This window comes from Tachyglossus aculeatus, chromosome 5 (genome assembly GCF_015852505.1).
Source record: "Tachyglossus aculeatus isolate mTacAcu1 chromosome 5, mTacAcu1.pri, whole genome shotgun sequence".
NCBI lineage: Eukaryota > Metazoa > Chordata > Mammalia > Monotremata > Tachyglossidae > Tachyglossus > Tachyglossus aculeatus.
Genome location: NC_052070.1, coordinates 99,308,089 through 99,325,214, shown reverse-complemented (window position 1 = coordinate 99,325,214; position 17,126 = coordinate 99,308,089). Strand labels below are relative to the sequence as shown.

The 17,126-nt window shown below is 45.5% G+C and overlaps 1 protein-coding gene across 1 annotated transcript in view; it reads right to left on the bottom strand.

Moving 5' to 3' along the window:
* AGBL1 (ATP/GTP binding protein like 1) overlaps positions 1-17,126 on the bottom strand; it is a 655,387-nt gene that overhangs the window by 386,820 nt on the left and 251,441 nt on the right. Inside the window, exon 18 of the mRNA XM_038747354.1 lies at positions 10,266-10,446. Coding sequence (XP_038603282.1) covers positions 10,266-10,446 — 181 coding nt within the window. The remainder of the gene's footprint in view (positions 1-10,265; positions 10,447-17,126) is intronic.

Sequence of the window (17,126 nt, the reverse complement as noted above, 5' to 3'; positions counted from 1 at the left end):
ATCATCAGAATTTAGCATTTCCCAAACTTTTATTTCTCATCACCCAAAATAATTCCCATGCCAACTCCTCTGGTGGGAAAGATAATAAGCATATGGACCAATCAATTATATGTATCGAGCACTAACTTTGTGCAAAGCACTGTACTAAACTCTTGGGAGAGTACAATATAAAAGAGTGGCTAGACATAGTCCCTGCTCACAAGGAGCTTGTGGTCTAGATGGCGAGACAGACATTAAAATAAATAATGCATATGAACAAAAATGCTGTGGGGTTGAAGGTGGGCTGGCTGAAGGATACAAACCCAAGGACAAGGGTGACACAGAAGAGAAAAGGAATAGGAGGGAAATGAGGGCTTAGATGAGGAAGATCTTTCAGAGGAGATGTGATTTTAATAAGGCTTTGAAAGTGGGGCAATCTACAGTCTGTCAGATAGGAAGTGGGAGGGAGCGCCAGGACAGAGGCAGGAAACCAGAAGCAGGCCAGACAAGCAAACTTCTCCTCCCACTCCCCACCCATTGAAGCCTTGCCAATTCTTTCCAGAACTTTGGTTGTTTTTTTTCTGAAAAGCACTTAGGTGTTAGGAATAGTAGGGGTATGGTAGTACACATTGGATTCGTGAGACAATGGAGATAACCACGATGTTATTTGTTAGGCGGGGCTGAACATTGTACTTAGTGCTGGGAGAGATACAAGGTGATCAAGTTGGACACAGTCCCTGCCCCACATGAGGCGCTCAAGATAAAAGGAGAAGCTCTAATGTCAGGTAGCCATACCCATTCGTGCCTTGAAAGCTCAAAGGTAGGATTTTTAAGGGATTGGAATGGATTAAAGTGATCCTACTAGCAAGACTAGCAGATATTACTGCCAAAAGGCATGCATTTGGAGACTGACACTTTGAAAGTAAGTAAGTATTGCTCCTCGGACATGAAAAGCTTTGGATTATTGAAAAGAAACCCCTCAAATCAATCAAGCAATCAATTGTAATTATTGAGCATTTACTTTGTGCAGAGCACTGTATTAAGCACTTGGGAGAGCACAATACCACAGTTAGCAGACATGACACCTGCTCTCAAGGAGCTTACAGTTTAATGGAGGACACAGACTTTAAAATAAATTGGGAAGCAGTGCGGCTAAGTAGAAAGAGCCTGGGCATCAGAGGACCTGGGTTCTAATCCCAGCTGTGCCTCTTGCGTGCTGTGTGACCTTGAGCAAGTCACTTGGCTTCTCCGTTTCCTCATCTGTAAAATGGGGATTTTCCTGTTCTACCTCCTACTTAGACTGTGAGCCCCATGTAGGACAGGCACAGTGTACAACTGGTATCTACTTCAGTGGTTAATACAGTGCTTGGCACAAAGTGCTTAACAATCACTACGGTTATTATTATTATAATTAGTTATGAATTGTAGGTAGGGGTAGCAACTGAATAGAAGGATATATTTGTCAAGTGCTGCAGAGGAAGGGTGGGGGGAAGAACCTAAATTCTTGGGTAGGGAGGACTAAATTCTTGGGAGGGGCTGTAGGAAGGAAAATATGTTAGGAGGATGAGAGTTTAGCCTGGGAAAGCTTTCTGACCCTCTCCATCCTCTTCCCTAATCTTGTCCCAGTACAAATTCCCACCCCTCCCACCCTCCAGCCAGATAGGAGGTAGGCATAGGTAAAGATCATCCATCTGCTACTTTAAAATCAGAACAGCCCAGAGAGAGATATGCCACTCTTCTGTTATGATGAAACAGTGTCGTTTAGTGGAAAGAGCACAGGATTAGGAGTCAGAGGTCCTGGGTTCTAATCCCAGATCTGCCATTCCCCTGCCATGTGCCCCGAGCAAGTCACTACATTTCTCTGTATCTCAGAAGCCTCATCTGTGAAATGGGGATGAAATACATGGTCTCCCTCCCCCATCAGGGACAGTGCCTGCTTTAATTTTATTGTTTTTATCCCAGTGTTTGGCGCATAGTGCTTAGTTCAGCTATTGCTATTCTTCTTCTTATCATTATATCTCAGTATATGAATTCTTGCTCTAACTTAAAGTCTCCTGAGCTTTCAAGAATAGATATTTTGGAGGTCTATGACTGCTTTGGACACTGCTGACTTTTCTTGACTGTTTGGCTTCATCGCGGTCCATCCAGCTGCAGAGCATTCTGATCACACATTTATTTGTGTGCCGATACTTCCTCAAGAACTGTTCAGAGCATCTGAGGAACCTAGCTCAGGGGGACTGGACAGGAAAGCCCTCAATCACAGGCTCCGGAACCCATAAAAGATGAAAGAAATGCTATAATACTTGCTGTGTAACCTTGGGCAAGCCACTTCACTTCTCTGGGCCTGTTACCTCATCTGTAAAATGGGGATTAAGACTGTGAGGTCCATGTGGGACATGGATTGTATCCAACCTGATTAGCTTGTACCTACCCCAATGCTTTGTACAATGTCTGGCATTTAGTAAGTGCTTAAATTCCACACATACACACAAACACACACAAATCTCCTGGATAGTCTGTTCTAGTGGTTGCCTTATAAGTGCCAGAGGAAAAAGGGCTATGGGAAGTGGCAGAGGAAGAATCAGGATGGGCAGGGGGTCTTTAATTTTTTTCTTTCTGCCTTGCTGCCGTTGGAATGTAATCACATCATCATGGCCTAGTGGACAGAGTATGGGGCTGGGAGTCAGAAGGACCTGGGTTCTAATCCTGGCTCTGCCACTTGTCTGCTATGTGAGTTTGGGAAAGTAACTTCACTGTGCCTCAGTTAACTCATCTGTAAAACAGGGATTAAAACTGTGAGCATCACGTGGGACAGAAACTGTGTCCGATGCTATTTGTTTGTAACCATCTCAGCACTTAGTACAGTGCCTGGCACATAGTAAGCACTTAAGAAATAACACAATTATTATTATCACTGTCATCATGTTGGGGTGGGCTTCATGGAGCACCTGCAAGCTGATTTTGTTAGCATAAACCCAGGAGCCAGGATCAGGCTTCTCTCAGTTTAACTCCCCTCTGTTACTCCCAAGGTGGGTGTCCAATGCAGCTTTTCAGGCAGAGAGCAGAGACCCACCCTTCCCCATCCTCCATTTCTCTTTCACCTCTCCCTCTTACCCGGGTTCCTGTGGAGCCCTGTGTCCTGAAAACTATGCACCCATGAAGGGGCAGAGAGACTGACAGAAAAGCCAAGCCAGAAAAAGAAGAGGGAGAGGAGACCAAGAAAACATTTCACCTCTATGACCAAGCAGGAGGCTTAGAGGAGTAAATCTTCCCAAGTCAGAAGTATTTGCTGTCATTTTGCCCATTAAACAAAGTGATCCTGGTGGGAACATAACTGGTCATACCACCCACAGTCCAGGTTCCTTATAGGCTCTTTGGGACATCTTACCTGTGCTGAAACAGGCAGGTGGCAAGATTAGCCCTCTCCCCCCAACACAACAGGACACTCCACATCACCTCATTGCTCGTTCAAGCTCTCATCCTATCCCATCTGGATTACCGTATCAGCCTCCTCTCCGATCTCCCATCCTCCTGTCTCTCCCCACTTCAATCCATACTTCACGCCGCTGCCCAGATTGTCTTTGTCCAGAAATGCTCTGAGCATGTTACTCCCCTCCTCAAAAATCTCCAGTGGCTACCAATCAACCTACGCATCAGGCAGAAACTCCTCACACTCGGCTTCAAGGCTGTCCATCACCTCGCCCCCTCCTACCTCACCTCCCTTCTCTCCTTCTACAGCCCAGCCTGCACCCTCTGCTCCTCTGCCGCTAATCTCCTCACCGTGCCTTGTTCTCACCTGTCCCACCGTCGACCCCCAGCCCACATCATCCCCCTGGCCTGGAATGCCCTCCCTTCCCACATCCGCCAAGCTAACTCTCTTCCTCCCTTCAAGGCCCTACTGAGAGCTCACCTCCTCCAGGAGGCCTTCCCAAACTGAGCCCCCTCCTTCCTCTCCCCCTCTCCATCTCCCCACCTTACCTCCTTCCCTTCCCCACAGCACCTGTAAATATGTATATATGTTTGTACGTATTTATTACTCTATTTATTTATTTTACTTGTACATATTTATTCTACTTATTTTATTAATATGTTTTGTTTTGTTGTCTGTCTCCCCCTTCTAGACTGTGAGCCCGCTGTTGGGTAGGGACCGTCTCTATATGTTGCCAACTTGTACTTCCCAAGCGCTTAGTACAGTGCTTTGCACACAGTAAGTGCTCAATAAATTGAATGAATGAATAAATGGAGGGAATTGGATAGAGCCACCATTTATAGTGATGGAGGATTAGCCCTCAAAGCCTCAGCTGTAGCCAATTTGCTAAGGAAATGGCCCAATCCCTCTTCCTTACCCCAGCTCTCCTGCATTTATATCTCAGCTCTCTTGCATCCCACACTCTTCCCCTTGCCTTCCTGGATGCTCCACGCCTTCCCTCTACTCTACATCCATTTTCATTGCTTTTATTTATCTCTACATATCCAACATGATAGGCTCCACTCTTCCCTAATCTTTTCCAAGCTAGGAGAAGCCAACTTTTAGGGATGCTACGATGGGGTACCAGGTCCAGATTCATGCAGCAGGATGAGTAAAAGGGCTGATGGAGGAGGGGAATGGGAGGAAGAAGGAAGAAGATCTGAGGCTCTCTTTACTCACACCTCCTTTGCAACACTGCAACTTGCTCTCCACCCATCCTTCTCTGGCCCCCAAGCTTTCCATCCTCAGTAGGTGGGACTTGCCAACCATGGAAAGAGTTAGAAAACAGCAGCAGTAGCAATATCTGCCATGTCAAAAAATAAATAAATATATAAAAACAAAAAAATAAGCTTATTGTAGGCAGGAAACATATCTACTAAATCTGTTGTTTTGTACTCTCCCAAGTGCTTGGTATAGTGCTCTGCATAGCATAAACACTCAATAAATACCATTGATGATGATGAATAGTATTTATGAAGCACTTACTGTGTGCTGAGCACTGTACTAAGTGCTTGGGAGAGTACAATACAGTAGAGTGGGTAGAAATGATCCCCACCCTCAAACAACTTACAATCTAATGGGAAGAACTGGATAACGGCACAGAACCCACTGCTTTCATGTGACACCCTGTAGTCTGCCACCCCTGCCCGTGAACTTTGCTCCTCTGAGGCCAACAAGATTCAGAAAGGCATCCAGGAAAGGAGAACCATCTTCTGATTGGGTGAGGAGGAGTCCCCATCCTCCTATCTCAAAGACCCACCAAAGCCTAAAACTAATAATAATTATGATACTTGTTAAGTACTATGTGCCAAACACTGTTCTAAGCCCTGGGGCATATGCAAGTTAATCAGGTTAGACACAGTCCCTGTCCAACTTGGGGCTCACACTCTTGATCCCCATTTTACAGGTGAGGTAACTGAGGCACAGAAAAGTTAAGTGACTTGCCCGAGGTCACACAGCAGACAAGTGGTGGAGACAGGATTAGAACCCAGTTCTTTCTGACTCCCAAGCCCGAGCTCTATCCACTAAGCCACGCTGCTTGCTAAGTATCCAATGGTTGATCTCTAACTGTGATTTAGCAGAAGTGTCCCTGTCCCTTTCCTCTAGGGGCTGGGCAACCAGAGGAAACAATTATGATCGTGATAGATTTAGGATGGGTGAATTGGACAGCCTGAGTTTCTTCCGGAACTGATGCCTCAGTCCTTCCCTCTTCCCTTCCCACCCACCCTGGGCCCTCATCCATGCTGTCCCAACTGGGATGGAACTGGGTTTTCTGAGATAGTGTGCATTCCAGAAACTGGAGGAGAGGGTGGGAGTGATGGAAAAGGGGGATAAAGATAAGGAGATAATTCATTAAAAAAAAATAATGATTCAGAAACTACCCCCACATCTCTATCTGTCATGGATACACTCCAAAATTAGAGCACAGGTGGTGGGGGAACAGCCAGAAAAAACTCCGCTTTCTGAGGAAGCAATATCTCTTTCATACGGTGGAACTGAATATTTCTGTAACCACATTAAATATGCAAACGTTTTAATGCACTCCAGAAGCTAAGCCCATTCAAATGAAATGCAATATCAGTAACGATATTCAGCGTACCCCAGAAGTTCCACTCTTTGACTGCTGATACCTGGGGTGCAAACTAGGCTCCTCACTGCTCTGGAGGGGTGGCAGTGCAGATCAATAAGGTGCTGGGGAGAGGTGAGACGAAGGAGAGGAAGAGCTAACTTCATACATTAGGGTGGTATTTTTGCAAACAGAGACTGTTTTGTTTTTGTTTTTTTTGGTGGGGTTATTAATGGTATCTGTTAAGTGTTTACTAAACACTGTTTGGAGCACTGGGGTACAAACAAGTTAATCAGGCCTGATACAAGGGGCTCAGTCTGGGTAAGAGGAAAAACGGGGAAATGAAGGAAATGAGGCCCAGAGAAGTTAAGTGACTTTTCCAAAGTCACACAGCAGGCAGGTGGCAGAGCTGGAATTAGAACCCTGTTCCTCCGACTACCAGGCCTGTGGCTAATCCACAAGGCCACACACTGTGGGGTGATACCACAATACATTCATTCAATCGTATTTATTGAGCACTTACTTTGCTCAGCACACTGTAATAAGTGCTTGGAAAGTACAATTCGGCAACAAGTAGAGACAATTCCTACCCAACAATGGGCTAATGGCCAATGATGATCCATCACTGATCTGCAAACTCCAGTTATGTCCTTTTTAAGCCTGTGTCTTTCTGGACCGACAAATCCCTAGTCTTTTCCATCCTCATGGGCAGATATCGTGTCCACCAACGCTGTGGTATTGAATTTTCCCAAGTGCTTAATGCAGAACTTCTGCACACAATAATTTATACCATAGACTGATTGATGATTCCTTATAATTTGTAGGGATCCTGTTCAAAGTGCTCCTCAAATTGCCATAATGGGGTGTGGGAGAGGGGGAAAAATATTTAGCTTTCCTGTGTTCTGGCTAGGGGGAGGGTGGGGTGCAGATTCACTATTTAAGAGTAGAGCAGTCCAAAGATTCGGGCACTGTACCGGTAGGAGGCCCTTTGATGTTTCTTTTGGATATCCAACCCCATGCCCATATCAGCCATAAGCATAATACCAGACATGCAGGTTAACATACTGATGTCATACATCCAGAGCGATGGGACAGGCAAGCAGTAGCCATTTGGAGACAGCTGGCTGGGCATGGCCAATATTTGAAAGACATTCATCCAGAAACCACAGGATTTTTCCAGGGGGTTTGGGGGTCTGATCCCTGGCATTCCCCTCCTCTTTGCCTTTCCTATCCCAGGTCTCTGTTAGCACAGACTTTGCATCCAAACTGTAGAACCCATGGCAGAAGCCAAGGTAGATTGGAAATGGGGTAATCACACTAAAAATATTAAACATAAGGACAGGCTATCCATCCCAGACGGAGACTGATCAGCTGATAAATGGGACTGTCTGATACTGTTTGACCGTTTCTGGTTCTTGGTGAGTCTCTATGTTGGATGCACCTTTAGGCTGTGGCACTGGGCCTCAGTTTACCCATCTGAAAATAGATGTGGTATTCTCAGCTCTCCTGCCCAACTCCTTCCCTCATGGGCATGTTGCAAGGAGATATGAAATACTTTGCAGGGGTGAAATGGTGTGAGAAAGAATCCATGGGATACTTCCACGGAGTGCAAGCTAGTAAGAATAATAAGAACTATGGTATTTATTAAGTGCTTACTATTTGCCAGGCACTGTACTAAGCGCCGGGATGGATACAAGCAAATCACGTTGGAAACAGTCCCTGTCCCACACAGGGCTCTCCATTTTACAGATGAGGTAGCTGAGACACAGAGAAGTGAAGTGGCTTGCCCAAGGTACACAGCAGACAAGTGGCAGAGTTGGGATTTGTAGGTCTTAAAGTCCAAACTCCTTGGGGAGGAGACACCCACAGAGATCCCACCAGGTGCTTTGTGATAGGGTTTTGGTAATCTGTAGCAGAGAACCATTTTCCATCTGCAACAGGACAACTCATGAATGGAGAAACATAAGAAAAGAACTTGATTGGTCAGGGAGATATGGAAATAGAAATAGCCCCCAAATCTGCTCTTTCATTTCCTCTCCTATTCAGGATGGGCAGCCTTGTGAGTTAAATTTACATGCTTCACACACAGTGAGCAAACTTGCCCCGAAGGGCAAGCTGACCTCTAACACTGGCTGCTGCTGAGAGTCCAAACTGCTAACTTAACACTGCTTTCTCAGAGAGGTTTCTGCTCCTAGAGGCAGGGGGAATGAGAGATGGGTTGGCTGGGGGGTCTTGTTCATGAGGCAACCACTCTGTGCCTCAGTTTCTCTGCTATCAGACAGCAATAACCATTCTGACTGTCCTCTGAGATGAGTTTGTAAGGGTGGTGCCTGCATCTCAGTAGGATGTAGAGGCTGAGGGACTGCAGGGTTGGCACCATGGAGAGGGGCACAATTGCCATGGATTTGCCCAATCGATCAGCTGTTACCTGTTTTAGAAGACAGTGCTTAGAACAGTGTCTGGCACCTAGTAAGAGCTTAACAAATACCATAATTATTTTGGGGTCCCTTGGTCTGGACTGATCCCACATTTAGGAGTCAATCAGTCAGTCAACTGTATTTGTTGAGCACTTACTCTGTTCAGGGCACTGTACTAAGCGCTTGGGAGAGAACAACAAAACAACAGGCAAATTTACTGCCACAATGGCCTTATAGGCTAGCGGAGGAGATGGGCGTTAATATAAATAAAATTACAGATATGCAAATAAGTGCAGTATAGTGAGGGAAGGCCTCTTGGAGGAGATGTGCCTTTAATAAGGCTTTGAAGTGGGGGAGAGTAATTATCTGTTGGTTATGAAGAGGGATGGTATTCCAGGCTAGAGGCAGGATGTGGGCAAGAGGTCAGTGGAGAGATAGACAAGATTGAGGAGTATGTTACCCTTGACTCTTGTCATAAAGGCACTTCAGCAGTATCTGGATTTATGAATTAAAAAACCAAGACACTAAAGGCCAAGGCCAAAAGCAGCATAGCCTAATGCAAAGAGTCCTGGGAATCAGAAGACCTGAGTTCTAATCCCAGCTTTGCCACCTGAGTGCTGGGTGACCTTGGGAAGTCACTTCATTTCCTTGTGCCTCAGTTTCCTCATCCATTTCCTGGATTCAATGCCTGTTCTCCCTCCTACTTAGTCTGTGAGACTCCCGTGGGACAGGGACTGTGTCCAACCTAATTAACTGGTATTTACCTTTAGTGCTTAGAACAATGCTCTACATGTAGTGAAGTCTTAACATATACCATTAAAAAAAGATCTGCAGTTTCATCTCCTCTCCCCACTCTCTGTCTGCTACTCACTTCTGGTGGAGATCTAATCACTTTCTGCTTTCTGTTTTATCCTTTTTCTTGCCTGATAATGATAGTGGCTCAACTCTTTCTATGTGCCAAGCGCCATATTAAGCATTGGGATAGATACAGTATAATCAGATCAGAAACAGTCTCTGTCTCAGCCGGGGCTCACAGTCCAAATAGGTGGGAGAACAGGATTTTAAACCCTGTTTTATAGATAAGGATATTTAGGTCACACAGCTGTCAAGAGCAGGGCCAGGCCTCCACGCTCGTGTTCTTTCCACTAGGCCACTCTGCTTCTCCACTGCATATTTGACAGTCCCTACTCCCTCCTTGCCAGCAGGGAGTGAGACAGCCATGCCAACGCATATCAATCTATGATATTTATTGAGTGCTCACCATGTGCAGAGCATTGTACTAAATGCTTGGGAAAGCACAATCCACAGAGTTGGTAGACACATTACCTGCCCACAGTAATCAGGTAAAAACGATTACCAGGGTCGAAGGAAGATCCGCCTTAAAAAAAATTAAAACCTGGAACATTCAGTGTGTTCCCAAAACTTTTTTCAGGACATTGAAACAAACCCTCAAAAAACAGGACTGTCTAAACAAAGCAAGACAGCTGGTCAACCCACTCATGAAGATTTCTTACTCCCTCTTAAAACCACCTGCTCTCATCACATAGCTTGGGAATCTTAATTGAATAATTAGCAACGGTATGTTCATGGACGGAGAGGCATATACACACTAAGTGAAATAAAACCGGTGGCTCAAGGCGTTTTTAATCTCCCTGCCCACCAAACAACACATCTAAGTGAGAAGTGAATATGAGCTGGTACTTAACAACTGAACTGTTGTAAGCTGAAGAGAGCCAGAGGGAATAGACCTCTTAGGTCACCCCCACCACCTGCATCTTGCTGTGTGTTTCCATGGCGACTAGGCAGGAGAGAGGGAAAATACAGGAGGACTCACTTGCCATTGATGACACCGTCTGGGTTGAGCATGGGGACAATTTTGAAAATGAAGGTTTCCCTCAAGAGCTCAGCAATGGGGTCACTGCTTACGAGGAACTCCAAGGTGCCTTTCATTACCCAGCTGGCATTGCTTTCTCCTGGATGGACCCGGGCCATGAGCACCTGGTATGGACGCCGTCCTGTGGGGAAGAAAGAAATAGTACATCTAGGATGGGTTACCGGTTTCAGGGAAAGGTGAAATTCAATTGCCACCATTTCTGTTAACTTGCTGGATGACTTGACCTCCCTCTGCTTCTGTTTCCAGGGTCCCTGTGGAAGGATGAGGCTGGAGGAGGAAGAGGTCTGAGAAAATTGATTTTCTTAATCCTCAATAGCCCACCTCCATTAGCTTTCTATCTGTATTCACCTATCTGAGCCACAGGATGAGGGAATTGGGGACTGAAGCAAGCCCAAATTGTGGAAACCCCCTGAGGCTCAGATTTTCAATCAGCAATTTAGGAACCAACTGAGCCTCAGTTTCTTCAGCTGCCAATAGGGAATAATCCTCCAGGTTTTCCTCTTTGCCTGCCTCAGAGAGACTGAGAGGACAAAGGCTATTGTCAGGTCAATTCCCTAAGCAGCTAGAAAGAAAGTTATTTGATGGATACAAACCCTTCTGATTTTTCTCATCTCCTTGAAACCCTTCTCTGAGTCAGAACTTCAAAGAGCTCAAGTCCTGAACCTGACTCTCTCTGTCCTCTTAGGTAAATCTATTCTCCTGCCTACCAAGAGGGATAAATCACCCCTGCAGCATTTTTGAGTGTTTAGAGGACACAGACACAGAATCCCCTTTGAAAGGTGCCACTTCACTCAGACAGGCTCAGGTTTATACCCAGCCAGTTTGTAGTGGACTTATCAAGAAAACCCCCAGAAGGCTGACCTCTAAAGCAGGGCTTCATCTTCTAGCCTTGGCTACTCTCCTCCTTCCTGGGAAGTGGAAGGAAAACAAGCATAAACCACTGCCTCTCTGGGCAGACAAATTAACTGGGAGACCACCCTACATCACTTTCTCGTGGTCGTATTTCTCGCCTCTCTTCAGAGTGAGCTGTATTGGAACTCCAGTAAAGAGCCTATTGAAGTATGAAGAGGCTGATGAGACCGAGACCAATTGGGGGATATTTTGTCATCTATAAATTCCTCAGCGCTCTCACTGTGGGGTGTGAACTATGTTCATTGGCAGCATACTGAACAATAGTAAGTCCTTCAGATCCAGCCAAAAGAAAGGAAAAATACTTCTTGCAAATATAAGATGCCAACTGAATGCTCTCATTGTCCGGGCCAGTGTTTTTTTTTTTTTTTACTTGCCTGGTATAGTACTGCAATGCAGTACATTAGTCAATAAGACAAACTCGAACTCTTTCTATAGGATAGTAATCACATTTTTCTCTTCTTAAGAGGGTCAGATTTATATTTCATTGCATCACAATGCACCATCCGGCTTAGCATATGGTTTTTAGTACATTGTAGTGGCTAAGAGCAGAAAAACGTCAGTTTTTGCAAAGACATGAGCTGCATTCTTGCAATTTCCAGATGATTTTCTTCTCTTCCCCTCCCTATGATTTAAGACTCTTTTGCAGCCACATTGCTGAGTTAAACTTATGGGACTGAGGAGTTGTAGTGGCTTATGACACCCTGGAGAATCTGTAATGGACAACAGCTGTAAATTGCCCACAACAAAAATAAAACGTGTTCTCTTTTGAAATTGATGACTACAGTTTTAACGACTCTTATCTCTGTTTCAGGTAGAGGTGTAGTGAGTTAAATTCAACTTCCTTTGCTGGAGGAATCCTTTGTCCCTCTGCATTTAGCCCATCTTAACCCAGCGACCACACAAATCAAGGCAGATGTGAGCCTTCTGACCTCCGATTGACACCTGGAATCTATCACTGGAATGGGACCCAATGCTGGTGATTGTCAGAGTGGATCCCAGAGTCATTCTGGATCACAGGCCTAGGCCCGGAAGGAAATTACAGCGGGCTTAGATGAAAGCAGACTGTGGCCAAGGGAAAATTTTAATCAAAATTAAAATCTAACTCCGGGTTCTGGAATTGTTCACTACCAAGTTCTTGATGGTGACTATTCCCCAAAGTATCAAGAGCTGGGGAAGTCATGTGCCTTTGGAAAGAGCACAGACCTAGGAGTCAGAAGATATGGGTTCTAATCCAAGTTTGGTCATTTGCCTGCTCTGTGACCTTGGGCAAGTCGCTTAACTCTTCTGTGCCTCAGTTGAAAAGAGGGGATTATCTCCTACTTGTGAGTCTCACGTGGGTCAGGGACTGTGCTTGATCTGATTATCTGGTATTTATTAGAGTGTTTGGCACATAGTGAGCCCTCGACAAATACCACAATTATTATCATTAGCTATGAAAAATCCTGACAAAATGAAGCAGGTTGGTAAAATCAGAGGACAGAGATGTTCAAATCTCCTCCCATCAGTGGCAGATTAGTTAGGGATCACCAGGCAAATTAAAATCCACAGATACCAAAAAACTCATTTCAGATGACAGATTCAGCTTCTGACCTCATTCAGACAAGTGGCCATCAAGAGGACCAATTGACTGATGTGCATTTCATTCCCTCTACCTTTCCTGCTTCAGTGCACAGCAGAAAACTGGAAGCAAGTCAGAGGGCAGAGTAATCAATTCCTAATTTATGACTGTCTCTCAAAAACTGCCCTGCAGTTTGGGAACAACACTGTGCCCTGCTCATATTCACATGGCCCTGACAGAACAGCACCAGTAATCTGGTTTTAAACCCGGCATTCTGCTTTCAGCTGGCCTACCCTGAATGCACGCTTTATAGCACCATTTTGATTTTCAGCACCGAGCCTCCTCCCTCTATAGCTCCTGCCACTGACTTACGTGGCTCAGATGCATCTCTAAATTTTGCAGTGATCTTGTTGGGGACCTTAAAGCCTCTGGAGCAAGTGAGGGGCTCAGGAGGCCCTCTGAAGAAGTACTTTGGGGTTGCAAATGATCTGCATCCTGCATAAAATGAGCCTGGGGTGATAAGGTGTCCCTCTGTACAGCATCTTTGGGCCGGTAAGCTGGAACATTGGCCAGTGACCACCCTATCCTTTCCCACCTCTCCACCCCTCGCCCACCCAAACCATGTCAGCCGCATGGGATTCATCAGTAAATGTCTGCTTTCCTGCACTGATATTTCATCAGGGTCCTAGACTCAGTCCCCTACCCTAGACTCAGTCTCCCACTCAGCCTCTGGTGGTCTCCTCCCGACCCCACTCAACCAGACAGACAGCTTTATGCTGGACCAAGGACACCCAGGCCCCGCCCTCAGAGCCAGACAATTGAGACCGAGTTTGTCGGAAGGGGTGATGGAAAAGAGGCCTCTTCTTCCCAACCCTCCCTCAACTCCACTTTGGGATCTCTGAGCAGAGCTGGGAGAGAGAGTAAGGTGAGCATGAAAAGCATAGGGTTTTCCAGCAAGGAATCCATGTGGAGAGATTCCAGGTTCTAGGAGTGAGGAGGAAAGAAAGAAGAAAGTAGAGGAAGGCACAAGAGGAGCAGAGCTGTGGGGAGCAGAGTTAAGGGCTGTGTTTCCAAACGAAAGGTAGGGCCTGTAATCGTTTGGGAGGGTGGTCGGGGGGCAGTGTGTGTAGGTGTGTATCTGTGTATTAGAGAATGGGGATGTGGGAAAAAGTGCCTTACCTACTGCTAAAATTATCTTGAAAGTCACTTCCGCAGGAAGTGCTCCCTCCCTACCTCTCTCAGTCATATTGTCCATTTAGTCATTCATATATTCATTTTCCCCATATTTTCCCTAGTTGTATCTGTTTTTCTCCCTCCCCAAACTGTAGGCATTAGATTATAACAAGGACAAGAACAGTGTATTTTATTTTTAGTGTACTGACTTTCCCATGGATCTGCTACAATAGATGCTCAATAAATACTTATTTATGAATAAATGGATTGAGGGATGAATGAATGGATGAAGAACAGTAGAAGGATCTGGGAAAAATAATTTAAATGGGGAATGGAAAGGCAGAAGGAGATTGAAGGGGGAGTAGCAGCACACGTGGTAGGAGGGGGGAAGAAGAACGGGAGAAGCGGAAGACGTCTGTACAGTCAGTGGTTGACGATTTCTATAGCCCAGCCCGCACCCTCCACTCCTCTGTCGCTAACCTCCTCACTGTACCTCGGTCTCGCCTGTCCCTTCGGCGACCCCCAGCCTACATCCTTCCCCTGGCCTGGAATGCCCTCCCTCCACACATCCGTCAAGCTAGCTCTCTTCCTCCCTTCAAAGCCCTACTGAGAGCTCACCTCCTCCAGGAGGCCTTCCCAGACTGAGCCCCCTTTTTCCTCTCCTCCTCCCCATTGCCCCCACTCTACCTCCGTCCCCTCCCCACAGCACTTGTATATATATTTGTACAGATTTATTACTCTATTTATTTTACTTGTACATATTTACTATTCTATTTTGTTAATGATGTGCATATAGCTTTAATTCTATTTGTTCTGACGATTTTGACACCTGTCTACGTTTTGTTTTGTTTTCTGTCTCCCCCTTCTAGACTGTGAGCCGTTGTTGGGTAGGGACCGTCTCTATGTGTTGCCGACTTGGACTTCCCAAGCGCTTAGTACAGTGCTCTGCACAGAGTAAGCACTCAATAAATATGGTTGAATGAATGAATGAGGGAGGGAAAGGGTGCAGAGCCATTCAGAGGGACATAAATTCTGTGCTAGAGATTCTGGTCTACAAACAATTTGACCTGACTCTAATGCCATGGACTGCAAGCCATCACTTGAGGAATCGATGGTGAATAGAAATGGGAAAGGAAGCCGGCAGTGAGGCCAAAGATGAAAACAGAACAAGGTGATGCCGGTTAAGGATATTGAATTACAGTTAAAGAGATCCTGTATCATTTTTGTACAATTGGGGAAAGTAGTGGATACAAACTGTATTGTGGACCAAGGAGAAGAATGTGGGGAATACTGAGGTGGAGTTGTGGATGGAGGGAAAAGGGGCAAGCCACCCAAGTCTACTTTGCCTGGGGATGAAGACGGGGGTCTGTAAATAGAGGAAGTGACAGGTTGCTAAATTTATGAATGTAGACTCATTGCAGGTGAGAGAGTCAGCAAAATGGGAAAATGTAATCAATTCATTGATTAATCATACCCTTTAAACACTTACAATAATAATAATAATGGTATTTGTTAAGCGCTTATTTTGTGCAAAGCACTGTTCTAATAATAATAATAATTTTGGCATTTATTAAGCGCTTACTATGTGCAAAGCACTGTTCTAAGTGATGGGGAGGTTACAAGGTGATCAGGTTGTCCCACAGGGGGCTCACAGTTTTAATCCCCATTTTACAAATGAGGTAACTGAGGCATGGGGAAGTTAAGGGCCTTGTCCAAAGTCACACAGCTGACATTTGGCAGAGCTGGAATTTGAACCCAGGACCTCTGACTCCAAAGCCCGTGCTCCTTCTACTGAGCCACGCTGCTACTCTGCTTATTATGTGTCAGGCGCTGTATTAATTTCTGCAGAAGATGCCAGCTAATCAAGTTGAACACAGTTCATGTCTCACATGGGGCTCACAGTATTAATCTCCATTTTACAGTTGAGGTAACTGAGGCACGGAGAATTTAACTGACTTGCCCAAGGTCACCCCACAGACAGTTGGCAGAGCTGAAATTAGAATCCAGACCCTTCTGACTCCCAGGACCAATCTCTTTTCACTAGGCCACTCTGCTTCCAATGTACCTATCCATGATGAGGTAGAGACAACAAACCTCAGTTGAATATGGAATACCTGGGATGAAGGTGCAGTAAGTTTATGTGGAGGAGGGAGGTGAAGGAGCAGCTGGAGAGAATCCCATCAGACCCTGCTCCAACCCTGGAAAGGAGAGTAAATTATGTCAGTGTGAAGACTTGGCAATTTTGGGGATGTTGAGAAGGCTGCAGTAGTACATGAGCCTCTGTCTATTGGAACTGCTGGGCTGAACCACGAGGATCCTGGTATTCTCCTTCTCTAGCCACTACACCCTACTTGTCTTGTCAAATTTACTGTTTTCCTCAACACTTAGGTAGTTCCTCTGTTGCATTGTTTTATCTTTCCTACTGTGCCTGTCAGCAACCTCCTCTCCCCCTTATTCTTAAATTGTGAGGTTCTTGGGTGCCAAAAATGGGGTCTAATCCTACATGTGACTTACCCCAGGTCACATGGCAGGCAAGTGGCAGAGCCAGTACTAGAACCCAGGTCTCCTGTCTCCCAGGCCCAAGCTCTTTCAACTGGGCCATGCTAGGAGGGCAAGGGAGATGGACTTTGGAGTTATTGATATTAGTAATTTTGGAGAAAGTCAGTCAGACAGTCAATTGTATTTATTGAGTGCTTAGTATGTGCAGAGCACTGTACTAAGCACTTGGGAGAGTACAATATAACCATATAACAGACACAGTCCCTTCCCATAATGAGCTTGCAGTCTAGTGAGGGAGATGGAGGTTAATATAAATAAATACAATTACAGATATGTACATAAGTGCTGTGGCGCTGGAGGAAAGCCCAAAATGTGGATTGTTTTCAGGGTAAGTAGAAGATGTTTAAAGAGTGGCGGGTGATGTCAGAGAAAAGTCAATAGTAAGGGAAAATATTTATGGTAGTCTTCTGACTGTATAAGTGAAATGCTTGTTTAGTGAAGCAACGTTTGGCTTGTTCCCATTTTTCGAAGGTCAATCCTGTTTTCCTCTTGAACGCCCTGCTTCATCTTCCATCCGTCTGGACCCCCACCTGCTCACCTGAAGCCTGCTTGGGACGGTGGTCCCAATCCTACCTCTGCCCGCTTGACCAGGATTGTCT